General features: G+C 45.1%; 1 protein-coding gene across 1 annotated transcript in view; it reads right to left on the reverse strand.

The window, feature by feature from the left end:
• Positions 1-7,574: 7,574 nt before the first annotated feature.
• TCF7L1 (transcription factor 7 like 1) overlaps positions 7,575-24,326 on the reverse strand; it is a 163,560-nt gene continuing 146,808 nt past the window's right edge. Inside the window, exons 5-12 of the mRNA XM_059079561.2 lie at positions 14,853-14,985; positions 13,814-13,916; positions 13,443-13,526; positions 12,560-12,703; positions 11,661-11,820; positions 11,467-11,574; positions 10,492-10,567; positions 7,575-8,984 (exon numbers count right to left, since the gene is read on the reverse strand). Of these exons, the coding sequence (XP_058935544.1) occupies positions 8,551-8,984; positions 10,492-10,567; positions 11,467-11,574; positions 11,661-11,820; positions 12,560-12,703; positions 13,443-13,526; positions 13,814-13,916; positions 14,853-14,985 (1,242 nt within the window). The 3' untranslated portion in view covers positions 7,575-8,550. The remainder of the gene's footprint in view (positions 8,985-10,491; positions 10,568-11,466; positions 11,575-11,660; positions 11,821-12,559; positions 12,704-13,442; positions 13,527-13,813; positions 13,917-14,852; positions 14,986-24,326) is intronic.

Here is a 24,326-nt window from a genome sequence, read left to right on the forward strand (position 1 = left end):
TGAGACAGTAGTATAGGCAGAGCAGGAGCTTCTGGCCCGCGGACGATCCCACGGGAGTGACATCGCTGTGGCCCAGCGCCTCTTCGCCCCATTTTCTGCCTACATTTCTGCCTTCTCCCTCTCTCGTGGTTCTTTCCCTGCCGTACACAAATGTGTGGAAATCTGGAAACGGAAACCCACCCCATCACGTTTGTAGCGGGAGCCTTTGCAACCCTGCTCCCCTCTCTCCTGACCCCACGGAAACTGTGCCCTCCGAGGTCGCCAAAGATCTTTTCTAAAAAGTCCATCCTTTATATGTATTTGTATGGCAGATTCACTTTGCTGTACACCTGAAACTGGCAAAATATTGTAAATCAATTTCAGTTATACCCAATAAAAATTTAAAGAAAGGGATCTTCCTTGGTGGCACAGTGGTTAAGAATCCACCGGCCAATTCAGGGGACGCGGGTTCGAGCCCCGGTCCAGGATGATCTCGCATGCCGCGGAGCAACTAAGCCCGTGCGCCACAGCTACTGAGCCTGTGCTGTAGAGCCCACGAGCCACAACTACTGAGCCCGCGTTCCGCAACTACTGAAGCCTGCTCACCTAGAGCGCATGCTCCACAACAAGAGAAGCCGCCGCAATGAGAAGCCCGTGCCTCACCACAAAGAGTAGCCCCCACTCGCCGCAACTAGAGAAAGCCCGCGTGGAGCAACGAAGACCCAACGCGGCCAAAAATAAATAAATAATAAATTAATTTATAAAAAGAGAAAAGAAAATGGCGGGGGATGAGACTGGAGTAGAGCCTCCAGCCAGATTAAGTATTAAATGATCCTTGTTGCCATTAACACAGGTTGAAATGTAATCCTACCAAAAAGGATTACAGCTGCCAGGAGATATAACACTCTTCTGCAGTCTGAGTACAATATTTGGGTTATGTGGCATGCAGTTCTTGTCAGGTGAATTTCTGAAGAATTTTAAGGACTAGTTAATATGATGTAAATATAGTTTTCAGGAACAAGTACTTTGTTGTGCCTTTTTTTTTAAATCGCGGTACGCGGGCCTCTCACTGCTGTGGCCTCTCCAATTGCGGAGCACAGGCTCCGGACGCGCAGGCTCAGCGGCCATGGCTCACGGGCCCAGCCGCTCTGCGGCACGTGGGATCTTCCCGGACCGGGGTACGAACCTGCGTCCCACGCATCGGCAGGCGGACTCTCAACCACTGCGCCACCAGGGAAGTCCTGTTTTGCTATTTTAAAACCTTTTAGTCCTGTGGTTAGGACTCGGCGCTTTCACTGTGGTGGCTGGGGTTCGATCCCTGCTTGGGGAACTAAGATCCCACAAGCCAAGGGGCATGGCCAAAAATTAAAATAATAAAATTAAAATAAATAAAAATTATCTTTAAAAACCCTTTAATATGCTTCTCAATGTTTCTCTGTTGTAAGAAAATCTCTCACACACACCCTTATTACTAAGGAGAGAATAAGAATCAGAGAGAAGTGAGAAATCTTTTACAAATTAGTTCAGAACTGTGACTCTGGCTTAAGGAAGTGAATTGGTAAATGAATGTTTCTAAAATTCTCTCCACCTCCCCTAAATAAATACTTGACTAGCATTAAAGGATTTGGCTTAGGACAAATGGTTACTAGACTTACCGTGGTGTATTTTGTAATGTATGCAAATGTCAAATCACTATGTAGTACACCTGAAACTAACAATATTGTCCATGAACCATATTTCAATTTTAAAAAAAGGATATTGGCTTGGTGCACTCATGTGCGCGTTTGTGTGCGCTTTTGTCTGTGCATGTAGGTAGGGGAATGGCAAATTATTAAGCCTGACCTTGTGTCCATATTATTAGGCAGGAGAGAAAATAAGGGTCCAAATCATGCAGAGTTTGTGGGCTACGACGTCCAGGCTTTTGTATTTTATCTTAACGTTAACGAGAATCCATTAAAGCTGTTTAAGTAGGGGAAAGATAGAGTTGGGAATTATTATTTTTTTTGGGGGGGGCTGCATTGGGTCTTCGTTGCTGCAGGCTTTCTCTAGTTGTAGTGAGCAGGGGCTACTCTTCGTCGCGGTGTGCGGCCTTCTCATTGTGGTGGCTTCTCTTGTTGTGGAGCATGGGCTCTTGGCGCGTGGGCTTCAGTATTTGTGGCATGTGGGCTCAGTAGTTGTGGCAGGTGGGCCCTAGTGCATGTGGGTTTCAGTAGTTGTGGCTCGTGGGCTCTAGAGCACAGGCTCAGTAGTTGTGGCGCAGGGGCTTTGTTGCTTCGCGGCATGTGGGATACTCCCGGACCAGGGCTCAAACCCTTGTCCCCTGCATTGGCAGGAGGATTCTTAACCACTGTGCCACCAGGGAAGTCCCCAGAGTTGGGAATTTTTGAAGATTAGTCTGGTCGTAGGGTGAAGAATCTACTCTTGGGGTGGTGGGAAGAGAAGAGTGGATTTAGAAGTTAATCAGGTAGGAGGCTGTTGCAATAGTTATAGTAGAACTAGCATAGGGACAGTGAGAATGGAGGGAAGTGGTTGGACTCAAGATAAATTTGGGAGGTAATACCAACAGACTGGATATAGGATATAGGCCTGGCTTATGTGAGGCACAAATTTACTGTGGAGATGGCTTGGATATAGGATATAGGCCTGGGTTATGTGAGGCACAAATCTACCGTGGCACCTATTTCAGGTGTGTGGTTTTTCTCCAGGAAGTGCTGCTACCTAGAATAGGAGTAGAGAAGGCAGAGTTTAGCACTAACTCCTAACTCACACCAATTTTGGTTTAAGGGAATGGTAGGGTGCAACTTGAATAAATCTTAAATTTCCTTGTACTTCTTCGTGATAAAAATACTTAACAAATTTGGAAAAGAAGGGAACTTCCTCAACCTGAAGGGGGCATGTACAGAAACCTCACAACTAACATAGTTAATGGTAAAAGACTAGATGCTTTCCTTCTGAGATAAGGAACCATGTCTGCTCCCACCACTTCGACTCAACTTTGTACTGTAAGTAGCCAAGACATTTCAGCAAGAAAACAAAATAAGAAGCATCTAGATTGAAAAGGAAGAAGTAAAACTATATCTGTTTTCAGATAACATGATCTTGTATAAAGAGAATCCTGAGGATTTTCTAAAAATTTATTAGGACGAGTTCAGCAAGGATGTAAGATGTGAGGTTAATATATCAAAATCAATTATATTTCTATACACTTGCAACAGACAATCTAAAAATGAAATTAAGAAAAATTCCATTTACAGTAGTATCAAAAATAAAGTAAAATTTAAGAATAAATTTAACAAAAGAAATGCAAAATGTACACTCTGAAACAACAAAGTATTATTTAAAAAAACTAAAGAAGACCTAAATAAATGGAAAGACATCCCCTATTCATGGATTGGAAGACATAATTGTTAGAATGTCTATGCTCCCCAAATTGATCTACCAACACAATCCCTATAAAAATCTCAGGTGGCTTCTTTGCAGAAATTGACAAGCTGATACTAAAATTTATATGAAAATGCAAGGGACCCAGAATAGCCAACACAGGTTTGAAAAAGAAGAACAAAATCAGAGGATTCTCATTTCCCAATTTAAAAACTTATTACAAAATTACAGTAATTAGGACAGTGTGGTACAGGCATAAAGGTATATGGATGAATGGAATAGAATTGAGAGTCAGGAAATAAACCTATATATTTATGGTCAGTTGATTTTTGACAAGGGTGCTGAATGTTCGACGGGGGAAAGAATAGTCTTTTCAACAAATGGTGCTGGGATAACTGGCTAATAAACATATGAATGGTTGTTCAACATCATTAGTATTAGTTGGGCAAATGCAAATCAAAATCACAGTGAGACACACTCCACACCTACTAGGATGGCTATAATAAAAAAACAGGAAATAGGAAAATGCATCAGGGAAATGCAAATCAAAACCACAATGAGATATCACCTCACACCTGCCATAATGGCTATCATCAAGAAAAACCACGAATAACAAATGTTGGTGAGGATGTGGAGAAAAGGCAACCCTCGTACACTGTTGGTAGGAATGTAAATTTGTGCAGCCACTGTGGAAAACAGTATGGAGGCTTCTCAAAAAACTAAAAATAGAACTACCATATGACCCAGCAATTCCATTCCTGGCTATATATCTGAAAAATAACGTAAACGCTAATTCGAAAAGATACATGCACCCCAATGTTCATAGCAGCATTATTTACAATCGCCAAGATATGGAAGCAATCTGAGTGTCCATCAACAGATGAGTGGGTAAAGAAGATGTGGTGTATTTATACAATGGAAAACTACTCAGGCATTAAAAAAACACAAAATTTTGTCTTTTGCAGCAACGTGGATGGACTTGGAGGGCATTATGCTAAATGAAATAAGTCAGACAGATAAAGACAAATACTGAATGACATCACTTATATGTGGAATCTAAAAAATACAGCAAACTAGTGAATATAACAAAAAAGCAGCAGACTCAAACAGATATAGAGAACAAACTAGTGGTTATCAGTGGGAGAGTGGGTGGTACAAACTACTGGGTGTAAGATAGGCTAAAAGATATAATGTACAACATGGGGAATATAGCCAGTATTTTGTAATAACTGTAAATAGAGTGTAACCTTTAAAAACTGTATTTAAAAAAAAATATGTTGGTGAGGCTGTGGAGAAATTGGAGCCCTCAAACATTGCTGATTTGAATGTAAAATGTTGCAGCTGCTATGAAAAAGAGTTTGGCAATTCCTCAAAATGTTAAACATAGAATTACCAATATGACCCAGCAATCCCACTTCTACATATAAACCCCGAAGAATTGAAAACAGGGACTCAAATGTTATATTTGTATGCGAAAGTTCACAGCAACATTATTCACAGTAGCCAAAATGTGGAAACAACCCATGTATTCATCAACAGAAGAATAAACAAAATGTAGTTTATACATACAATGGACTATTATGCAGCCATAAAAAGGAATGAAGTTCTGATATCAATACAAGCTACAATATGGATGAACTTTGAAAACATTATGCTAAGTGAAATAAGCCAGACATGAAGGGACAAGTATTGTATGATTCTACTTATATGAGGTACCTAAAATAGGCAAATTTATCAAGATATAAAGTAGATTGCAGGTTCTTAAAGTCTGGGGGGAGGAATGGGGAGTTAATATTTAATAGGTATGGAGTTTCTGTTTGGGATGATGAAATGGTTCTGGAAGTTGTTACTGTTTATGGTTGCACAACATTGTGAATGTACTTAATGCCACTAGATTGTCCACTTATATATATATATAAAATATATTGTATATATATATTTTATATTTACCACAATTTAAAAAGCTGTATGTCTGAGTAGGGTAAAAAAATCTGGCACGTACTCAAAAAAAGGTAAAGACAAGGCTTAAAAAAAAATGAAATTCGGATATGTTACAACATGAATGCATCTTGAAAACATTATGCTAAGTTAAATAAGCCAGGCACAAAAGGACAAATGTTTTATGATTCCATTTATATGGAATATTTCGAATAGGCAAATTCATTGAAAAAGAAAGTGGATTAGAGGTTACTAGGAGCTGAGGGTGAGGGGAGCGGAATGAGGGAGTTATTGCCTAATGGTTACAGAGACTCTGTTTGGGGTGATGGAAAGTTCTGGAAACAGATAGTGGTGATGGTTGCAAAACACTGTGAAGGTAATTAAAGCCACTGAATTGTACACCTAAAAATGGTTAAAGTGGTGAATTTTGTTATTTATCTATTTTACCATCATAAAAAAAAAAGGGAATGATGTGCCGATACAGGTTACATGGATGAATCTTGAAAATACTCTGCTGAAAGAAGTCAGTTGAGAAAGGACCACATAGAGTATGATTCCATTTAAACGAAATGTCCACAACAGACAAATCCAGAGATAGAAAGTAGATTCATGGACGTAGAAAATGGACTTGAGGACACGGGGAGGGGGAAGGGTAAGCTGGGATGAAGTGAGAGAGTAGCACTGACATATATACACTACCAAATGTAAAATAGATAGCTAGTGGGAAGCAGCCGCCTAGCACAGGGAGATCAGCTCGGTGCTTTGTGACCACCTAGAGGGGTGGGAGGGAGGGAGACGCAAGAGGGAAGAGATATGGGGATATATGTATATGTATAGCTGATTCACTTTGTTATACAGCAGAAACTAACACAACATTGTAAAGCAATTACACTCCAATAAAGATGTTAAAAAAAAAAAAAAAAGAAAGAAAGAAAGTTGGACTTCCCTGGTGGCGCAGTGGTTGAGAGTCAGCCTGCCGAAGCGGGTTCGTGCCCCGGTCTGGGAAGATCCCACATGCCGCGGAGCGGCTGGGCCCGTGAGCCATGGCCGCTGAGCCTGCGCGTCCGGAGCCTGTGCTCCGCAACGGGAGAGGCCACAGCAGCGAGAGGCCCAAGTACCGCAAAAAAAAAAAAAAAAAAAAAGTAGCTTCATGGTTGTTCAGGACTGGAGGTGGGGATGGGGGGTGTGAGAAGGAGGAAGTGGAGGGTAAGTTCTAAAGAGTATGGGGATTCCTTTTTTTTTTTTCTTTTTTTTTTTTTTTTTTTGCGGTATGCGGGCCTCTCACTGTTGTGGCCTCTCCCGTTGCGGAGCATAGGCTCCGGACGCACAGGCTCAGCGGCCATGGCTCACGGGCTTAGCCGCTCCGCGGCATGTGGGATCCTCCCGGACCAGGGCACGAACCCGTGTCTCCTGCATCGGCAGGCGGACTCTCAACCACTGCGCCACCAGGGAAGCCCTGGGGATTCCTTTTGAAGTAATGAAAATGTTCTGAAGTCCAGTGTGATGATGGGTACACAACTTTGAACACAGTCAAAACCATTGAATTGTACACTTCATGTGTTGTGCTGTGGTTTTTTTGTCTGCGCTGGGTCTTCATTGCTGCACGCAGGCTTTCTCTAGTTGAGGCAAGCGACGGCTACTCTTTGTTGTGGTGCGCACGCTACTCACTGCGGTGGCTTCTCTTGTTGTGGCGCACGGTCTCTAGGGGCGTGGGCTTCAGTAGTTGTGGCACGCATGCTCAGTAGTTGTGGCTTGCGGGCTCTAGAGTGCAGGCTCAGTAGTTGTGGTGCACGGGCTTAGTTGCTCTGCAACATGTGGGATCTTCCTGGACCAGGGATTGAACCCGTGTCCTCTGCATTGGCAGGTGGATTCTTAACCACTGCACCACCAGGGGAGTCCCGAATTGTACACTTTAAATGGGTGAATTGTATGTCATGTGAATTATACCTCAGTAACACCGTAACAAAAAAAAAAAAGAATTAATTGCAGTGCTAGATATATGCAAAGCAATCCAAGGATACCTCTCCTATCTTGGAAATTACAAGAAGACAAACGAAAATAAAAAGATTCATCCCTTTGTATCTCAGTTATCTATACTGACTGGTCTGTGCACATTCGAGGCTGGAAACTGGGTTGCATTTTTCTAGTCGTGTCAGGCATTATTTATACCCCCCTCCAATAAGTGGCATTCCTCCTTTGCATGTCTGAAAAAATCTCACACAGGGCTTGGTGTGAAGAAGGGGGCTTGATTCAAGAAAAGGACTAAAATACTCAGAAAAGGTCTTGCAACTGCAATTTTATTTTCTTTTGTGAAAATAAACAACTGGGAGTTTAAATTGCTCCAAAAAACCCCATAAAAATGAAAAGAAATACACACAGAAGAAGCATGTGAGGTGATGGGGGAGGGAGGAGGGTCTTTAGAGCTTTCGCAGATTGTGCTAGCACGGACCCGGGTGACAGGAGCCAGACCTTGGACCCAGGTCCTGTCTGCCACTCTGGGGCTATGAGGGGACTTCTCGACTGGTGAGGGGGTGGTACACAGGCTTCTTCACTGAGGAAGTGGCAGGCACCTTGAGTCCCTTTAAATGCGGGGAAGAACCCCTGCAGAGGACCTCTTCCCCCACCAAAAGCTGGAGACTGGGGCATTAGGGCCACTGAGGGAAAGCAGACGCTGGTGGAGACAAACGAGGCCGAGGTGTCTTCTCACCTGGTGACAGCCTTACACTGGGCAGAGGACGAAGATGAAGGCAAGAACCTAAGGAGCTGAGCAAAGGAGAAAAACGTGGGCCAGGTAAAAGGGAATGTCCAGGAATGGGATGTAGATGAAGAGGCTGCGGACTAGAAGTGGCAGCAACGGCCAGCATGCAGGCTGGGTGGGGGAAGCCGGACGCGGGGGGTGATGGGAAGAAAGAGGAGGGCAGAGAGTCCAGGAGGTAGAGACACAGGTGCCTTCTGCCCAGGTCCATCCACCGCTGCACATACAGGAAGAATAACACACTACTTTTCAGTTCTCGTTTTTTACAGATTTTTGTTTTGTTTTGTTTTGTTTTTTAAAAAAGCCTTAAGATCAGCTACTGGTTAACATCTACAAAATGTGTAAAGTGCTGCTGTTACCAGTCACTTTACAGAACAGTCCAGAGTGGTCAAATATTGACCAATAAAGTTTCCTTTTTTTTTTTTTTTCCTTCTTCTTCTTCTGCATCATTACTACTCGATGAGTCACGTGACAGCCTGCATAGGTCAGTGGGCAGCTTAGTGGGCAGACTTGGTGACCAAGGAAAGAGGCTGGGCCTGGAGCACGGGGAGGGCCTGGTGGGCATGCAGCGTGGCTGGGAAGGAAGGGGGGGACGTCAGCAGAGCTGTGGGCACGGACCCCAGGGGGAGGGGCCGGGACAGGACGGGGGGCTGGCTGCCCATCTGGCCAGAGGAGGTGGCGGCAGCCTTCGCTGACAGGAAGGCAGCCGAGTGGAGAGCCAGCTGGGCCCGGGTCTCTGGCTTGGTGGTGAGGGAGAGGGGCTGGGCTTGCTCCGAGTGGGTGGCGGCCGGGGCAGCCGGGGAGGCCAAGGCCGTGGAGGGCGTGGCCGGCGAGTCCAGCATGCTGCCGTGGGAGGAGGCAGGGCTGTCACAGGGCTTCTCAGGGGGCAGGTACTGGACACATGGCTTTTTGCTTTTGGAGGCCAGAGCACCTAGGGGAAAAAACAACCACACGAAAGAGTTAGTAGCTAGGAGCGCGGGGGGAGGCGGAGGTTGCCAAGGAAGCCCAGCTGTACACATCAACTCCAGAAACAAGAATGCATACAGGGAGGGACGTGAGAACCTGAAATGACAGCTATGGCTTTCAAGACACCTAGAGCACAGACAAGGGGCAATGCCCAAATGCCAAAGACCCATTCAGTGCCTGCCTGGAAGGAAAATAGCTCAGCCTATCACATCATCATCTTCCTGCTGAAATCTCATCATTCTGGGGATGGATCTCCACTCAATTTGTTTTAAGATCTTTGGTTTATGGTGCTGTCAGAGTTAGTATAGCACCTGCTAAGCAACGTGGTATACAGTGGATTTTGCATCATATACATAGTTAACTTACATGTACTCCTATGGAGATGAATACACAAATTATACAGCTATTAGAAAGGTAGGAAAGGAGATGAAAAGCAAGGTGATAAAAAGCACTTTGGGGGGGCTTCCCTGGTGGCGCAGTGGTTGAGAGTCCGCCTGCAAATGCAGGGGACGTGGGTTCATGCTCCGGTCTGGGAAGATCCCACATGCCGCGGAGCGGCTGGGCCCGTGAGCCATGGCTGCTGGGCCTGCGTGTCCGGAGCCTGTGCTCTGCCACGGAAGAGGCCACAGCAGTGAGAGGCCTGCGTACCGCAAAAAAAAAAAAAAAAGCACTTTAGGGGACTTCCCTGGCGGTCCCGGGGTCAGGACTTGGTGTTTTCACTGCTGTGGCCCCGGGTTTGATCCCTGGTCAGGGAACTAAGATCCCACAAGCTGGGTGGTGCAACTCCCCCCTGTCCCCCAGCCCACAAAAAAAGCACTATAGATGGAACTAAACAAATTCTGCACTTGTCCTGGAGTGAGCATGAGATGGGAGGCTTGACTAAAATACTCATCATGGTGTGAGCATCTCTCTGCTGGGTGTGATTCTGGTGTAAAAAGATACAGTATATATTTGTGGCACAAAGGGGCCCTCCCCCAATCCAAGTGAACAATTATTTCTGATATTCGACCAAACAAACATTGGAGGAAAACCTGATTCTATTGGATTCACTGATAGGTGATATGTCAGTCTCTAATGGGCTGCATTCCTAAGGGAATTTCAAGGATCATTTCAGTGACATTCCGTTTTTACCGTATGCATTGATTTTAGAACCTAACCCTCAAATAAGACACAACTCAACTGAATTGAAAAGAGTCTTCCAAGTGACAAAGTGCTGGACCATTTAACAAGCAGAGTGACTGGAAAAATCCTTTCACTTCTTTGAGCCTCTTAAAAGATCATCTCCTAAAAGGGGATAATAATAACACCCCCCCCACCCTGAGTGTACATAAGGCTGAGGCCTTGAAAATGGCAGCTATCATAATACGGCATTGTCACCGTGTCCATCAGAGACCCGGGTACAAAGTGCCGGCGGGTGTAGCTGGGATAGTGGGAAAAAGAAGTAAAGATGCAGGGTCCTCCTGAAGACTCACCGTCTGCCTCCTGGACTTGCTGCTGGGACTGGGTCTGGGACAGCTGCTTTTCTCGCTTCCTCTTCTTTTTCTTACCCTGAAAGATACAGCCAAAGGAAGAGGTTACCAGGGACAGAATAACCAGCTTTTCTGGGGGACTCCCAGCTATGAAGCGGGGAGACAGGATACTTCCTGTACTGGGCACCCAGATCACACTCCCCGCAGCAGCCTCACAAGGTGACACAGTGAGCCCTCCTGGAACACTGCTTCCCTCCCCCACTGGATCCCTTCCCTCCAGCTCCGGTGTCCTGGCTTTCTTGGAAGGCCTCATTCTTTCCCTGTCCTTCAGGCTTATTTTTCCATTTCTCTCCCTAAAACAGTGTAAGGTTCCTGATCTTTTCTGAGGGGTCCCAGGTCTCACTGAAAATCTAATGCAGCTGGGAATTCCCCAGCTGTCCAGGGGTTAGGACTCCGTGCTTTCACTGCCAAGGGCGTGGGTTCAATCGGCAAAAAAACTCCACAAATAAACAAACAAAAACCCCCCAAAACTAACGTAGCTATGCAGGCTTTTAGCACACACAAAAAAGCAAGTAACAACATACACACGAAAACCTTCTCAGTTTCAGGGAGTTATCAGAAACGCAGGCAGCCGCTTACGCATTGGTCTCTGAGCCCCAGCTTGGGAACCCTTGGCTAGGGACACTGACCACAGAGCTAGCACACAGCTCACGCTGCACCCTGAATTATGGACTTAAAGGCTGAGTCCCACTTCCAATAGGACAGGCACACATTTGAGTCCGTTCCCAGGATCCCCAACCTTGGCCTTGTGGCCCTCCTGAGAACTAAAATGTCTTCCTTATGTCTAGAGAAATACAGACTTCTCCCTGGCCTCCCTGGAAGCTGACTCCGCCGATAGGGTCCTCTATCAACGGAGTCAGCTTCCTTTTCCCCTCCTCCTCTCGCAGAGGCCGCTCCTGGCGTCTGATGGGCACGTACGTAATTGTCCCGGGCTGACCAGGTCGGGTAGAGCTGCGAGTGAAGCTGCCGCTCCTTCCGGGCCAGTTCGTAGTACTTGGCCTGTTCTTCTCGGGACAGGTTGTGCCACTGCGGGAGACAGGACCAGCGAGGACAGAGCGGTGAGCGTGGGGGACGCTGAGCCGCCCAGCCCGGAGCACAAGGGCAGGCCTTACCTTTCTCCCCAGGATCTGGTTAATGGCTGCACTTTCCTTCAGGGTGCACTCGGCCACCACCTTGGCCCTCATCTCCTTCATATATAACATGAAGGCATTAAGAGGCTTCTTCACGTGGGGTTTCTTTTCTTCCTCTTTTTTCACCGGGACAGGTGATTTCCTGGGAAGTCATAAGGCTGTAGGTTAGCTGCCGTCAGCTGGCATCTCTCTAGGAGGCTAAGGGCTGTTTGCCTCTGGGGAGGGGGGAGATGCTGTTGCTTGGATGATAATGCAAGTGGCCCGGGGTTGCTTTCAGAGCCTGAGCACCTAGTTCCTAGCCTCTGACAGGCCTCCGGCCATGTTCCAGGAAAGAACAACTTCCTGACAAAGGAGCAGAGGGGGGTGGGTGGTGAGATCTGGGATGCAATGGCCGCAGGTGAGAAAGAGGAGGGGGGCAGGGCACCTTAAGCAGAAACGGAGGGAGGAGGTCTCCTCGGCTATGAGGCACCGACTTTGGCTTTCCTGCTGTCTTTATGGCACAGTGGACAAAGCACAGGCCTTGGTGCTGGGCGCAGCTCTGCCACCGGTCAGCCATGTGACCTTGAGAGAATATTCTCCTTTCTGGGGCCTTACAATTTTCGAGTGTACGGGGGGCAGGGTGGGTGGGGGAGAAGGAAGCTAAAAGCTCAGGTTCTCTTTCAGCCTCGAAGTCCTGGTTGTAAAACTTTCCTTAACGTGAGAAGAGATGCATGGTGTCTCTGAGAGGATGGGAACTCCAGGGGTCAAAGGGAACAGTTCCCAAGGGAGAGGGTGCAGTTGAGGAAGCTGCTGGGCTGCCAGCTGAATGTCGCCAAGAAAGCAACCAATGGCACTCGCTGCTCAGAGACTGGCCACCCCCCATCAGGCTGTCTGTTACTCACGCGATCACGGCCGGGCTCAGGCTCGGGGGTGCTGGTTCCTGCTTGACGATGGGGGAGACGATGGCGGGGTGGGGGATCCCTGAGGTGGGCAGACCAGGATGGGCCGGAGCCACCATGTGAGGGGAGAACCGACTGGAAACCAGGCTATGTATCAGACGGAAACAAAGACAATGGAGGGATTCAGGCAGAATGCTTGTCACTCACAGAGGATGTGGCGGGCCCCCAGTCTTGATGGCGGAGGCGTGTAAACACCTCTGCTGTGGCAGCGTTGGAGCAACGGAAGGCCAAGCACTGACCTCGACAGAACCGGTTTGGGAAACACCCAACAAACCTCCCTTCCCCCACAGCGTGCAGGTTTCCTATATGTGGTGCTGAAAGCAGGTAGGATGACAAACACAAAAGAAGATGCAGCGGGTCTGAGGCCAGGGTACACAGCGGGGAAAGAAGGGCTTAGGCTGCGGGTTGCACTTCTTTTGTCATTGGCGGTACCACTGTCAGGTAGATAGGCCACTGAGACAGAAATCCCCTTTCACTGTTCCTCCCTCCTGACGTCCTTGCAGGAACAATTAATCTCCCAGCCTCTGGCTTAATCGTGATGTACTCAAAATGCTTCAGTGCCACAAAGCCCAGCCCAGCCCCTGAGGGGACGTGCAGGAGGGTTGAGTGCGAGGGCTTTGAAATGCTTCTCTTAGAGAGATGGGGCAAGAGTGAGCTGAGCCTATGGTCTCCATCCCCACCTTATCAGAGAGGCGGGAGGGAAGGTGAACCTCCTCGCTTATTGCCAAGAGAAAGCTGTGTAACTGTCAGAAATGGCAGGGACGCTGGTAGACAAACATTCCCTGCACTGCCACTTCCTGCTCACAGCTCCAGTCCCAGGACTCACCTGGACATTGAGGCATTCATGGCGAGGGCAGGGTAGGGGTGCCGGAAGCCGCCGGGAGGAAGGGAGTACATGGGCTGTCCTTGCCTATAAGGGCCAGGAGCAAGGAAATCTGGTCAGCAAATTGGCTAAAATGGGAATGTTCAGGACAGGGAAGGAGAGGCGTTTGGGAAGAAAGGATGATTAAGTAAAGGCAGGAAGTAGGAAGGAAGAGTTGTGGGGACACTGCCCTGGGGAGAGCAGGGAGGTCTGAGTCCTGGGCTTTGGTGAGAGGGCTCCACGTGGGGGGTGGGGGGTGGGGCGTCTGGAGGTACAGAAGTTAGAACTCAGCATAAGGAAGGAGGGAGGGTAAAAAAGGCTGTAAGTTTCCTTACTGTGGGACGAGCCAGCCGAGGGGATGGGGGATTTGCCCGACAGCTCCGGGAGACAGTGGGTAATACGGAGACAGCTCAGATGGGTGAGGGGGCCGCGGGATTCCTGCTTCCAAAGAGAGATGTGTCAGACAATTCCTTGGCCCTACATTAACACCTTAAAAATAATATCAAACAGGAGGTTTCTTGCCCTATACTCCCAGGTGCCCTGGAGCTTGGAAGGCCCTTTCTTTTATTATCCCTGCCCAATGTCACCAGTAACTTCCAGCTGTTCATACAGGAGTCGTCCAAGACACAGGCAGGAAATTTTGGACTGAATATCCCCAGGATATCATCAGCTAGAAAAGCTGCCTCATTCATGGAAAGATAAACTTTGGATCTCTGTTCCGCATTTGTCCTCCTTATTATCTGTAACTTGTAGTAGCTGTGATTTCTCTAAAGAGAAGCTCCAAAAATGCTTTGACCCATGGAAACTCTATGGGAATTTTATGAAAACTATGGCTCCCTCTGGGATGGAGTTTGTGTGAGCAAGTTAAAAACAACAAGCCAACTCAGTCAACTGCTTTATAGCTATACTTACGTCTGGCTAGACTGTTTACTTCCGTATGTTCAGTTTAGGGCATAGGTTTTGGTTTAAGGAGGCACAGCCTGCAGCCGGCTAGACTTCAAAGTCAATGAGAAAGGAGACTTTTTTTCCTCCTTCCAGGTCATTCCAATCTTAAAGTTTTAAGAGATTCTAAAGTAAAAGAAGCAGTGGCAGAGCAACACCAAATGCTTGCTGTGGAGCCAGGCCCTGTGAATCATCTCATTTAATCTCCTTTCATCCTCACAATGACCCAGTGATGCAGAAGGGACACGGAAGGCACTGAGGAGCGAACTGAAAAGGCTAAATTTAGTGGGCAGGGTTAGAGACAGTTGAGAGTTGGAGACATGGTTTGAACCCAGGTCTGTCTGATTCCAGGGCTGAAATACTCCCCGAGAAGAAAAGCCCACCCCCACTGGAGCTGTGGAGCTGGTCCAGCCTGAGCAGCCGCTGACTCACCTGTCTTTGGATCGATCTCTGGGGAGAGGTGTGTGGGAGGGGAGCCAGGGGAGAAGTGGTCGTTGCTGTAGGTGATGAGGGGCGTCAACGGATGCATGTGGTGCGGGTGCTGAACAACAGGAACTTTATTAGACTGAAAGACAGAGAGAAAAAGACTAGGGACAGTTGCCAAGGAGATGGAGAGTACGGGCAGACCTCAGAGATACTGCAGGTTCCATTTACTGCTTTATTTGCAATGAAACAAATCACACACCATTTTTGGTTTCCCGGTGCATAAATCTATTTTTTTTTTTTAAAAGAAATTTTTTCTTTTTTTGGCTGCGCTGCATGGCGTGTGGGATCTCAGTTCCCTGACTAGGGATGGAACCCGCACCCCCTGCAGTGGAAGAGCAGAGTCTTAACCACTGGACTGCCAGGGAAGTCCCTCCCAGTGCGTATTAAAGTAGTAGTAGTCCGTTAAGTGTGCAATGGCGTTGTCTAAAAAACTATGCACATACCCTAATTAAAAATACTTTAGGGCTTCCCTGGTAGCGCAGTGGTTGAGAGTCCGCCTGCCGATGCGGGGGACGCAGGTTCGTGCCCAGGTCTGGGAAGATCCCACGTGCCGCGGAGCGGCTGGGCCCGTGAGCCATGGCCACTGAGCCTGCGCGTCCGGAGCCTGTGCTCCGCAACGGGAGAGGCCACAGCAGTGAGAGGCCCGCGTACCGCCAAAAAAAAAAAAAAACTTTACTGTCAAAAGGTGCTAACTCTCATCTGAGCCTTTAGTGAGTTGTAATCTTTTTGCAATAGTGACAGCAAAGATCAGTGATCACAGATCAGCATAAAAAACAGAATAATAGGGCTTCCCTGGTGGCGCAGTGGTTGAGAATCCGCCTGCCGATGCAGGAGACACGGGTTCGTGCCCTGGTCCGGGAAGATCCCACATGCCGCGGAGCAACTAAGCCCGTGAGCCATGGCCGCTGGGCCTGTGCGTCCAGAGCCTGTGCTCCGCAACGGGAGAGGCCACAACAGTGAGAGGCCCGCATACCGCAAAAAAAAAAAAAAAAAAAAAAAAGAATAATAATGAATAAATTTGAAATATTGCGAGAATTACTGAGATGTGACCCAGAGACACAAAGTGAGCAAAGGCTGTTGGAAAAATGACGCCGACAGACTTGCTGGATGCAAGATTGCTATAAACCTTCAATGCATAAAAAATGCAGTATCGGGGCTTCCCTGGTGGCACAGTGGTTGAGAGTCCGCCTGCTGATGCAGGGGACACTGGTTCGTGCCCCGGTCTGGGAGGATCCCACATGCCGCGGAGCGGCTGGGCCTGTGAGCCATGGCCGCTGAGCCTGCGCGTCTGGAACCTGTGCTCCAAAACGGGAGAGGCCACAACGGTGAGAGGCCCGTGTACCGCAAAAAAAAAAAAAAAAAAAAAAAAAAAAAAAGCTGTATCTGCGAAGCACAGTAAAGTACAATAAACCAAGATTTGCTTGTAAAACCTGTGGTTATGTACTTGGTTGAATAGGTACCAGGTATTTTCCATGCAACATCCCATTCAGCCCTCGAAGAGTGCTTGAGAGAAAGCAGCGGTCTATACAGCAGAGAAAGAACCAACAGAATTAGAGAAGGGATTACATCCACCCTCCTACGTACCCTCTTCAAAACAGCCCACCATTACTCGCTTCATGTGTACTGTGTGGTGCTAAATGCTACAGGCTGCTGAATTATGAACCGTGCTCTGTGTAATCTCAGTGACTTTAGAACACACGCTTTCCTTTTCAATTTTGTTTTGTTTTGTTTTTTCTTTTTGGCTGCAATGTGCATGCAGCATGAGGGATCTTAGTTCCCCGACCAGGGATCAAACCCACGACCCCGGCAACAGAAGTGCGGAGTCTTAACCACCGGACAGCCAAGGAAGTCCCTCAACACGCGCTTTCCAAATGAACTTCCTAGAAAGGGTAGCTCATGGGTTCACGTCTGAGACTGGTAATAGAGCAGTGAGGGAATTGTCACCATCAGACCTCATTAAACCAGTTGTCATGTTCAGGGTTTACAAATACCACCAAGAGCACTTAAAACAGTTCTCCCTGGAGAGTTTCAAACACTCTGCTGACCTAATTATCACATTTCATTTACAATACCAGACAGTGTACGGGGCACATTTTACTGTTTACACATCTTTGACTGTTAAGAAAACAAAAACGCTGGCATGGCACCAACACATCCTGCTTCAGAAATGTTAAAAAAGGGAAAAACCTGTGTGTCCTGGACTTAGTAAACCGAATTAATTTTTAATTGTTTTGACATAATCTGACTTAATAATAAAGATTTTTATTATAAAAATGGCTATCGTCCTTATCATAACCTAGCAAAAAAAGCTATGATTATCTTCATTTGAGGAACGAGGAAACTGAGTGGGGAAAGCTTAAGTGGCTTAGCCTGAGCCACAGGGCTAGTAAGTGGTAGAACTGGATTCCTATCAGCCTTTTATGGCTCTCACAAACCAGGGTGTCTTCTCTTGCACTACCTGGCACCTCAACAGCCTAATCAAAACATCTGCCAGAGGAAGGACTGACACACATTTTTTCGGATAATAAGGTAAATGAGTGACAAGTGGAGAAGAGATTTACTAAAAAAGAGATTCGTGAAAAGGATGATGATTTGGCGGCATCTCAGGGGCCAGAATTCCAAACTTCTGTCTTCCCAGTTGAATGTTTCGTTTCGAAGATTCCTGAGCCCTTCTGCCTTTTACTCAGTGCCCCTTGGGTGCTCATCATGCAAGCAACTATATGTACATCTCCTAGGCATTCGTGTGCTGACAGTAATCTTGCTCCATTTTCAGGAGGCTAAGTAGAGAGGAGAGGCAGAGTCCTGGAGCAAGGCCTAGAACCCAGGGGCCCAGCTCTCAGACTCACAGAAGTGAGACGAAGAATGCAGATGGTTCATAACCAAAACCACTAGGTGGCGGTGGCACACGGCTGGACCCTGCTGGTACCTCACCTTGAACAACTTCCTATCACCACCCTCAGTGGGCTCATCTGACGTTGCACAATAAATTCTAAAATTCTTTTCTTACTGTTTTCACCTGTTCCCTCACTGGCTTTTGAAGAGGTCTCCACATACATGAACATACGGCACAAATAAGAGTATAAAAAAATTATTTTAAGGTCAGATTTCTAGGATCCTGAAGCAACTCAATGATGCACTGAGGTTTCCTGCAAACAGCTTTGTCTAAAGGGTGATTTTTAGTATCATAAAAGGAATAGAATTATTACTAAAGTGATAGTAAATGATAAAAAGAATTACACAGAATGATTACAATTTTAAAAAAACACATAAATTCTGTGATTTGAAAATAAGACTAGAGGCAGTTCCCCGGTGGTCCAGTGGTTAGGACTCAGTGCTTCACGACCATGGGCTAGGGTTCAATCACTGGTTGGGGAACTAAGATCCCATCCCACCAGCAGTGCAGCACAGTGGAAGAAAGAAAAAACAAACAAACAAACAAACAAAAAGACTAGAAGCACACCAAAATGCAAACAGTAAGTGTATTTGAGTGGTGGGACTATAGGTGGTTTTGTTTTTCTTATTTCCCTTTCTGTATTTTCCAATTTAATTATTACCTACTTAAAACTATACTTATGATGAACACAAATTTCCTAAGAAAGAAATACAAACTATATTATAAAACATTTAGAAAACACAATCACACACACACACAAAAACAAACCAAAAAAACCTCCAGAATCACACTAGCCTAACCCAGTCACTATTATCATTTTGGCATATCTCCATTCATTTAGACTTCTTGTACATCTGTTTTTCATTTATATCACTTATAGCCATCTTTTTTTAAATTTAAAATTTCAGCTTTATTGAGGTACAACTGACAAATAAGATTGTTATATATTTAATGTGTACTATGTGATGACTGGATATATGTACATAGAGCCATCTTAAAATACTTAATAGTATTATGAATCCTGACTGGCCATGTGCTGTTGAATTTGGCTTCATCAGAAACTGACAAACAGGACTAAAGGTCTGGAAGGCTCGGGTTCAAGATGGCAGAGTAGAAGGACGTGTGCTCACTCCCTCTTGCGAGAGCACAGGAATCACAACTAACTGCTGAACAATCATCGACAGGAAGACTCTGGAACTCACCAAAAAAGATAACCCACATCCAAATTCAAAGTAGAAGCCGCAATGAGATGGTAGGAGGGGCACAATCACAATAAAATCAAGTCCCATAACTGCTGGGTGGGTGACTCACAAACTGGAGAACACTTATACCACAGAAGTCCAGCAACGGGAGGAGGAATTCCTAGAGAATCAGACTTTGAAGGCTAGCAGGATTTGACTGCAGGACTTCGACAGGACTGGGGGAAACAGAGACTCCACTCTTGGAGGGCACACACAAAGTAGTGTGTGCATCGGGACCCAGGGGAAGGAGCAGTGACCCCAGGGGAGACTGAACCAGACCTACCTGCTAGTGTTGGAAGGTCTCCTGCAGAGGTGGGTGATGGCTGTGACTCACCGTGGGGACAAGGACACTGGCGGCAGAAGTTCTGGGAAGTACTCCTTTGCGTAAGCCCTCCCGGAGTCTGCCATTAGCCTCACCAAAGGGCCTGTAGGCTCCAGTGCTGGGTCGCCTCAGATCAAACAACCAACAGGGAGGAAACTCATCCTCACCCATCAGCAGACAAGCAGATTAAAGTTTTACTGAGCTCTGCCCACCAGAGCAACACCCAGCTCTACCCACCATCAGTCCCTCCCATCAGGAAACTTGTACAGGCCTCTTAGATAGCCTCATCCACCAGAGGGCAGACAGCAGAAGCAAGAAGAACTACAATCCTGCAGCCTGTGGAACAAAAACCACATTCACAGAAAGAGAGACAAGATGAAAAGGCAGAGAGAGGGCTATGTACCAGATGAAGGAACAAGATAAAACCCCAGAAAAACAACTAAATGAAGTAGAGATAGGCAACCTTCCAGAAAAAGAATTCAGAATAATGATAGTGAAGATGATCCAGGACCTCGGAAAAAGAACGGAGGCAAAGATCGAGAAGATGCAAGAAATGTTTACAAAGACCTAGAAGAATTAAAGAACAAACAGAGATGAACAATACAATAACTGAAGGGAAAAATACACTAAAGGGGGGCTCCCCTGGTGGCGCAGTGGTTGAGAGTCTGCCTGCCAATGCAGGGGACACGGGTTCGCGCCCCCGTCCAGGAAGATCCCACATGCCAGGGAGCGGCTAGGCCTCTGAGCCATGGCCACTGAGCCTGCACGTCTGGAGGCTGTGCTCCACAACGGGCGAGGCCACAACAGTGAGAGGCCTGCGTACAGCAAAAAAATAAAAAAATGAAAAAAATTAAAATAAAGCGCAGAGACTCCCATGCAGGATAAACCCAAGGAGAAACACGCCGAGACACATAGTAATCAAATTGGCAAAAATTAAGGGCAAAGAAAAAGTATTGAAAGCAGCAGGGGAAAAATGACAACATACAAGGGAACTGCCATAAGGTTAAAAGCTGATTTCTCAGCAGAAACTCTACAAGCCAGAAGGGAGTGGCATGATACACTTAAAGTGATGAGAGGGAAGAATCTACAACCAAGATTACTGTACCCGGCAAGGATCTCATTCAGATTCGATGGAGAAATCAAAAGCTTTACAGACAAGCAAAACCTAAGAGAATTCAGCACCACCAAACCAGGTCTACAACAAATGCTAAAGGAACTTCTCTAAGTGGGAAACACAAGAGAAGAAAAGGACCTACAAAAACAAACCCAAAACAATTAAGAAAATTGTCATAGGAACATACATATAGATAATTACCCTAAACATGAATGGATTAAATGCTCCAACCAAAAGACATGGGCTTGCTGAATGGACACAAAAACAAGACCCATATATATGCTGTCTACAAGAGACCCACTTCAGACCTAGGGACACATTCAGACTGAAAGTGAGGGGATGGCAAAAGATATTCCAAGTGAACGGAAATCAAAAGAAAGCTGGAGTAGCAATACTCATAGCAGATAAAATAGACATTAAAGTAAAGAATGTTACAAGAGGAAAGATCATTATGTTACAAGACATAATGATCAAGGGATCAATCCAAGAAGAAGATATAACAATTATAAATATATATGCACCCAACATAGGAGCACCTTAATACATAAGGCAACTACTAAGAGCTCTAAAAGAGGAAATCGACAGAAACACAGTAACAGTGGGGGACTTTAACACCTCACTTACACCAATGGACAGATCATTCAAACAGAAAATTAATAAGGAAACAGAAGCTTTAAATAACACAATAGACCAGATAGATTTAATTGATATTTATAGGACATTCTATCCCAAAACAGCAGATTACACTTTCTTCTCAAGTGTGCATGGAACATTCTCCAAGATAGATCACATCCTGGGTCACAAATCAAGCCTCACTAAATTTAAGAAAACTGAAATCGTATCAAGCATCTTCTCTGACCACAACGCTATGAGATTAGAAATGAATTACAAGGAAAAAACGTAAAAAACACAAACACATGGAGGCTAAGCAATACGTTACTAAATAACCAAGAGATCACTGAAGAAATCAAAGAGGAAATAAAAAAATACCTAGCATCAAATGACAATGAAAACACGACGATCCAAAACCTATGGGAGGCAGCAAAAGCAGTTCTAAGAGGGAAGTTTATAGCTATACAAGCCTACCTCAAGAAACAAGAAAAATCTCAAATAAACAATCTAACCTTACACCTGAAGGAACTAGAGAGCAAAGAACAAACAAACCCCAAAGTTAGCAGAAAGAAAGAAATCATAGAGATCAGAGCAGAAATAAATGAAATAGAAACAAAGAAAACAATAGCAAAGATCAATAAAACTAAAAGCTGGTTCTTTGAGAAGATAAACAAAATTGACAAACCATTAGCCAGACTCATCAAGAAAAAGAGGGAGAGGACTCAAATCAATAAAATTAGAAATGAAAAAAGAGAAGTTACAACAGACACCGCCGAAATACAAAGCATCCTAAGAGACTACTACAAGCAACTCTATGCCAATAAAATGGACAACCTGGAAGAAATGGACAAATTCTTAGAAAGGTATAACCTTCCACGACTGAACCAGGAGGAAACAGAAAATATGAACAGACCAATCACAAGTAATGAAATTGAAACTGTGATTTAAAATCTTCCAACAAACAAAAGTACAGGACCAGATGGCTTCACAGGTGAATTCTATCAGACATTTAGAGAAGTGCTAACACCCCTCTTTCTCAAACTCTTCCAAAAAATTGCAGAGGAAGGAACACTCCAAAATTCATTCTATGAGGCCACCATCACCCTGACACCAAAACCAGACAAAGATACTACAAAGAAAGAAAATTACAGACCAATATCACTGATGAATATAGATGCAAAAATCCTCAACAAAATACTAGCCAACAGAATCCAACAACACATTGAAAGGATCATACACCATGATCAAGTGGGATTTACCCCAGGGATGCAAGGATTCTTCAATATATGCAAATCAATCAATGTGATACACCATAGTAACAAATTGAAGAAGAAAAACCATATGATCATCTCAACAGATGCAGAAAACGCTTTTGACAAAATTCAACACCCATTTATTATAAAAACTCTCCAGAAAGTGGGCATAGAGGGAACCTACCTCAACATAATAAAGGCCATATATGACAAACCCACAGCAAACATCATTCTCAATGGTGAAAAACTGAAAGCATTTCCTCTAAGATCAGGAACAAGAAAAGGATATCCACTCTCACCACTATTATTCAACACAGTTTTGGAGTCCTAGCCAAGGCAATCAGAGAAGAAAAAGAAATAAAAGGAATACAAATTGGAAAAGAAGGAGTAAAACTGTCACTGTTTGCAGATGACATGATACTACAAGTAGAGAATCCTAAAGATGCCATCAGAAAACTACTAGAGCTAATCAATGCATTTGGTAAAGTTGCAGGATACAAAATTAATGCACAGAAATCTCTGGCATTCCTGTACACTAATGATGAAAAATCTGAAAGAGAAATTAAGGAAACACTCCGATTCACCATTGCACCAAAAAGAATAAAATACCTAGGAATAAACCTACCTAGGGAGACAAACGACCTGTATGCAGAAAACCATGAGACACCGATGAAAGAAATTAAAGATGATACAAACAGATGGAGAGATGCACCATGTTCTTGGATTGGAAGAATCAATATTGTGAAAATGACTATACTACCCAAAGCAATCTACAGATTCAATGCAATCCCTATCAAATTACCAATGGCATTTTTTATAGAACTAGGACAAAAAAATCTTAAAATTTGTATGGCGGCACAAAAGACCCCGAATAGCCAAAGCAGTCTTGAGGGAAAAAAGCGGAGCTGGAGGAATCAGACTCCCTGACTTCAGACTATACTACAAAGCTATAGTAAGCAAGACAATATGGTACTAGCACAAAAACAGAAATATAGATCAATGGAACAGGATAGAAAGCCCAGAGATAAACCCATGCACCTATGGTCAATTAATCTATGACAAAGGAGGCAAGGCTATACAATGGAGAAAAGACAGTCTCTTCAATAAGTGGTGCCAGGAAAACTAGACAGCTACATGTAAAAGAATGAAATTAGAACACTCCCTACCACCATACACAAAAATAAACTCAAAATGGATTAGAGACCTAAATATAAGACCTGACACTATAAAACTCTTAGAGGAAAACATAGGAAGAACACTCCTTGACATAAATCACAGCAAGATCTTTTTTGATCCACGTCCTAGAGTAATGGAAATAAAAACAGAAATAAACAAATGGGACCGAATGAAACTTAAAAGCTTTGGCACAGCAAAGGAAACCATAAACAAGATGAAAAGAGAACCCTCAGAATGGGAGAAAATATTCACAAACGAATAAATGGACAAAGGATGAATCTCCAAAATATATAAACAGCTCATGCAGCTCCATATTAAAGAGACAAACAACCCAATCCAAAAATGGGCAGAAGACCTAAATAGAAATTTCTCCAAAGAAGACATACAGATAGCTAAGAAGCACATGAAAAGCTGCTCAACATCACTAATTATTAGAGAAATGCAAATCAGAACTATAATGAGGTATCACCTCACACCAGTTAGAATGGGCATCATCAGGAAATCTACAAACAACAAATGCTGGAGAGGGTGTGGAGAAAAGGGAACCCTCTTGCACTGTTGGTGGGAATATAAATTGATACAGCCATTATGGAGAACAGTATGGAGGTTCCTTAAAAAACTAAAAATAGAATTACCATATGACCCAGAAATCCCACTACTGGGCCTATACCGAGAGAAAACCATAATTCAAAAGACACATGCACCCCAATGTTTGTTGCAGCACTATTTACAATAGCCAGGTCATGGAAGCAACCTACATGCCCATCGACAGACGAATGGATAAAGAAGTGGCGGTACATATATACAAT

The sequence above is a fragment of the Kogia breviceps genome, chromosome 11 (assembly GCF_026419965.1).
Source record: "Kogia breviceps isolate mKogBre1 chromosome 11, mKogBre1 haplotype 1, whole genome shotgun sequence".
NCBI classification, from domain to species: domain Eukaryota; kingdom Metazoa; phylum Chordata; class Mammalia; order Artiodactyla; family Physeteridae; genus Kogia; species Kogia breviceps.